At 44.0% G+C, this 4,916-nt stretch overlaps 1 protein-coding gene across 1 annotated transcript; it reads left to right on the top strand.

Annotated features, from left to right (window-relative positions):
- Positions 1-3,816: 3,816 nt before the first annotated feature.
- LOC128136303 (uncharacterized) lies at positions 3,817-4,589 on the top strand. The gene is given in 3 exon segments (XM_052775597.1): positions 3,817-4,092; positions 4,095-4,185; positions 4,187-4,589. Coding segments are annotated over 3 exon segments (696 nt in total). The 5' UTR covers positions 3,817-3,890.
- The last annotated feature ends 327 nt before the right edge of the window (positions 4,590-4,916 follow it).

Genomic DNA, 4,916 nt, shown 5'->3' with positions numbered 1-4,916 from the left:
GGGACAGCCCCAGCTTAAATACCCTTTTTCAGGCAAGAATCTCAAATGTTTTGTAGCTATCAGTTCAGCCTCATGCTACCCTTAAAGCATACTGGGTACTTAAGAGAGTGACCTGCAGGCAGAGAAACACAACAGCACAAAAGTCCTCATCTGCCTGAGCCAGCAGAGCTTGCATACTGTCCTCTGTGACTGTGACAGGGAAAGGAGATGTCAGGAACTGGGACACCCTTGATGCTGCTCTAAATCCTGAACAGAACTGAACTTGCCCTAGGACAGGTCTGGAAGGAACAAAGCAAGCACACGAAGACACTGGTATCATCTTTGCTGGATGCTCTGCTTTCTGTTCTGAGCAAAGAAACTGCGTGTAATATTTAGTGAATAACCTTCTGTTGTCCTCTCTAATGGTAACTATTGACAGTGGCTGCCTGCATCAAGTGTTTTCTGTAAGTTTAATCCCAAGTTTGTCAACTGAAAGCATCCATGTTTATAAACTAAAAGTAGGAATTTTGTTGGTCAGATGGGAACAGAAAGGTATTTCAATACTCCAGAGCCTTTGCACTAATCAGTAAATGCACCTTCTTCATGCCAGATACCTAAGGTCAAAATTTCATTACGTCAGTACTCTGATTCCAGCCTGTTTCTTGTGGAAATGAGGAATAAACTCAAGTATCTTAATATTCAACAGTGGCAATAAGTCAAACATGCAAATTACAACTTCAATAAAAACTGAAGAATGATCTATTTGGTTCTGTAAGCTTTAAAACCCACATAAATAAAGCAGAATATAAATAATCAGAGGTGACTGATAGACCATACAGGAGCTTTTTGTTGCAGTCAGTTGTTTCATGGCCAAAAACCCCACAGATTCTGTCACTGATGGCTTTCGTCTTCAGCAACACTGGGAACTGTGATTATCTTGTTGGTACTGCAACTCAGTACTCTTCTTATTTGCTCTGCAAGATTATGAACAGTATAAACCTTCAGAGGAAATACCATCTCTAATGATTTACAAAGACAAGTGCAACCAGATGCTTTGCACTTCATACAGTGCTCTAGTCACTGGTACTTTCTTCACTGCCACTATCCTCTGTTAATGCAGTCTTGACTTTATGCTAAGGCAGAAAAAACGTATCCCTGGCAGCAGTTTCAGTCTTCATCTCACAGAAACCTTGTCATAACAAAGCCTCTTTTGAAGGAGGTGCAATTAATCAACACAAGTCTATGTAGTGCAAGATTTAAATTTGCTTGCTATACATACCATTCAAACTCACTGTAGCACATACCTGTTACCACTTTCCAACAGTGGAAATATAACAGCAACAATGAAGAAGTGATGCCAATATTCCTGCCATTCCTAAGAGAAAGGTCCCGAAGGAGCTCTGATGCTTGCCAACTATCTTTACTTTCCTCACAACAAAACATGGTGAAAGGGTCTTCCTTCAAACTACTCTCAGGTGGCCTTTCTGGACTGCTGCAAAACCACAGTTTAGGGTATTGGCTACTGTATAGCGTACTGTGTATACACACACACACATACATATACACATGCACACATTCAGTGAATCTAGACATAAACCTAGTTATGATATCACCTTTAAATACTCCTATTTGACAGTTACAAGATCAATACAGGAAATTAATGATTTTTCCTAAACTCCCAGACTTGGTAAGAGATTTTATATACTTAACCACTGTTATTGTAATTAACATTCGGTTACATCAGCACGTAAGATATCTCGGTTAAGAAAGAGATTGCATTATTTCAGGTACATATCAAACAAGTAATACAGGAACCTCCAACAGATTTCAGAGCAAGTGACTGATGAATGATGTAAAAAAAATAAGCTCATTCAACAGGGATGATAAACAAAACAGCTATGAAAGACTTTTTAAAAAAAACCAGAAGTCTTAGCCTACTTTTCACCTGGCCAATATTACATGGTATAACAGCCAGACATAAAAGAAAGGTAGTGTTCAAGGAGAGATTTTAAAGATTTTTTTTTTACAAGATTTTTAGAATTTTGATAAGCATTCCAACTTCTTCAGTGGAAGTCAGACAGACAAAAATGCAACACAATCATTTTTAATAATATACAGAGGGGAATAGGGAATGAATGGTAACTGATACTGAGGGAAAACATTGTTGTATCTGGTGTGATGTGAATGAGGAAAATCTCTCCACTTAGGTGGAAGGATTTTGAGAAAGTTTAGGAACAGATAAAAAAACTACCCATCTGTGCAGCTGTGGTAGATCCCACTGCCTTGGTACCACTGTTTGGAAGGTTTTAAGGTTGTTTGTGAAACAAGCATTGGTCAGTACTTGTATTTCAGTCTACAGCAGTGTAAAAAAAGGTGAATTGCGACCTTCCCCTATATTGGATACAGAGGGGAACATTGCCACTAGAGATGAGGAAAAGGCTGAGGTACTTAATGCCGCCTTTGCTTCAGTCTTTAACAGTGAGACCAGTTATCCTCAGGGTAGTCTGCCTCCTGAGCTGGAAGGCAAGGACGGAGAGCACAATACACCCACCTTAATCCAGGAGGAAATAGTTAGTGACCTACTACGCTGTCTGGACACTCACAAATCTATGGGACCTGATGGGATCCATCCAAGAGTACTGAGGGAACTGGCGGAGGAGCTTGCCAAGCCACTCTCCATTATTTATCAGCAATCCTGGTCAACGGGGGAGGTCCCAGAGGACTGGAGGCTTGCCATTGTGGCACCCATTTACAAGAAGGGTTGGAAGGAGGATCTGGGGAACTACAGGCCTGTCAGCCTGACCTCGGTACCGGGGAAGATTATGGAGTGGTTCACTTTGAGTGCGCTCACACGGCACGTGCAGGACAATCAGGGGATCAGGCCCAGCCAGCATGGGTTCATGAAAGGCAGGTCCTGCTTGACCAACCTGATCTCCTTCTATGACCAGGTGACCTGCCTAGTGGATGCGGGAAAGGCTGTGGATGTTGTCTACCTGGACTTTAGTAAGGCCTTTTGTGGGATACTTGGAAAGTAATGGGCACATAGTGAACAATCCAGACTCAATAGAATTGATCAGTTTGTGAGCCAAGGATGTTTTGTAGGCAGCAGGCTTCAAGGGCGCTTTGCTTGTGGACACATATTTAGCTAACGGTAGTAAGAGCATTTCAGATGCCTTTAGAAAGCCTTGAACAGAATAAACAAGAAGACAAAAAAAGAAAGATGCCAATTAGAAGAACACAGGTGCGCATTCCACGATAAAGGGAACTTGGCAAAGAACCTCAATTCCACAGCTTATCTTGACCAATTAGACTGAGACAAGTTTCGCATGTTTTAGTTAATACAACCAATTATGCCTTATGTTTATACGCGTGTGCAGCGTTGTTATAACCAATCATTAGGTGTAACTAGGCGCGTGGACAGCTCATGCTAACCAATCTCTAATTTGCTTATGCGTGAACAGTAACTAGAATGAATATATAAACCGAGCTATCTCGGCAATAAAGTGGCATCTGCTTGATCATATTGATTGTGCGCAGTGTCCATGACTTCCGCATCAACAGCCTTTGACACTGTGTCTCACGGCATACTCCTTGAGCAGCTGGCGGCTCATGGCTTGGACAAGTGTACTCTTTGCTGGGTAAAAAACTGGCTGGATGGACAAGCCCAGAGGGTTGTGGTGAATGGAGTTAAATCCAATTGGCAGCTGGTCACAAGTGGTGTTCCCCTGGGTTCAGTACAGGGGCCAGTTCTGTTTAATATCTTTATCAAGGATCTGGATGAGGGGACCGAGTGCACCCTCAGTCACTGTGCAGATGACACCAAGTTGGGCGGGAGCATTGATCTGCTCAAGGGTAGGAAGGCTCTACAGAGGGATCTGGACAGGTTGGATCGATGGGCTGAGGCCAATTGTATGAGGTTCAACAAGGCCAAGTGCCGGGTCCTGCACTTGGGTCACAACAACCCCATGCAGCGCTACAGGCTTGGGGAAGAGTGGCTGGAAAGCTGCCCGGCAGAGAAAGACCTGGGGGTGCTGGTTGACAGCCGGCTGAATATGAGCCAGCAGTGTGCCCAGGTGGCCAAGAAGGCCGACGGCATCCTGGCCTGTATCAGGAACAGTGTGGCCAGCAGGAGCAGGGAGGTGATTGTTCCCCTGTACTCGGCACTGGTGAGGCCGCACCTCGAGTACTGTGTTCAGTTTTGGGCCCCTCACTACAGGAAAGACATTGAGGTGCTGGAGCGTGTCCAGAGAAGGGCAATGAAGCTGGTGAAGGGCCTTGAGCACGAGTCTTATGAGGAGCGGCTGAGGGAATTTGGATTGTTTAGCCTGGAGAAAAGGAGGCTGAGGGGAGACCTTATCGCTCTCTACAACTACCTGAAGGGGGGTTGTAGTGAGGTGGATACTCGCCTCTTCTATCAAGTAACTAGTGATAGGATGAGAGGAAATGGCCTCAAGCTGTGGCAGGGGAGGTTTAGATTGCATATTAGGAAAAATTTCTTTACTGAAAGGGCTATCAGGCATTGGAACAGACTGCCCAGGGAAGTGGTTGAGTCACCATCCCTGGAGGTATTCAAAAAGCATGTAGACAAGCCACTTCAGGACATGGTTTAGTGGGCATGGTTGATGGTTGGACTCGATAATCTTAAAGGTCTTTTCCAGCCTAAACGATTCTATGATTCTATAATCCATTCAGACAAACCACTGGTCTGCACTGCTGGCAGACGCAGGCATTTTGGAAGCGATCATTTAAAAATTGTCTTTACAACATGATTAGGGGGTGCACAGCACAAACAGAAAGTGACCTGAGAAACTAACTCTTTTTTTTTCCCCCTCAAATGGTAGCACACATTGGTTTTCACAATTAGCGGTTCATTGATTGAGGCATGCTCTGCCCAGCACCAAGGAAACAGCATGCTGGCTATGTGTCAGATGTCAGAC

The sequence above is a fragment of the Harpia harpyja genome, chromosome Z (genome assembly GCF_026419915.1).
Source record: "Harpia harpyja isolate bHarHar1 chromosome Z, bHarHar1 primary haplotype, whole genome shotgun sequence".
In the NCBI taxonomy this organism is placed as follows: domain Eukaryota; kingdom Metazoa; phylum Chordata; class Aves; order Accipitriformes; family Accipitridae; genus Harpia; species Harpia harpyja.
Note: the sequence above shows the minus strand (reverse complement) of the source record. Positions and strands in the feature narration are given on the sequence as shown.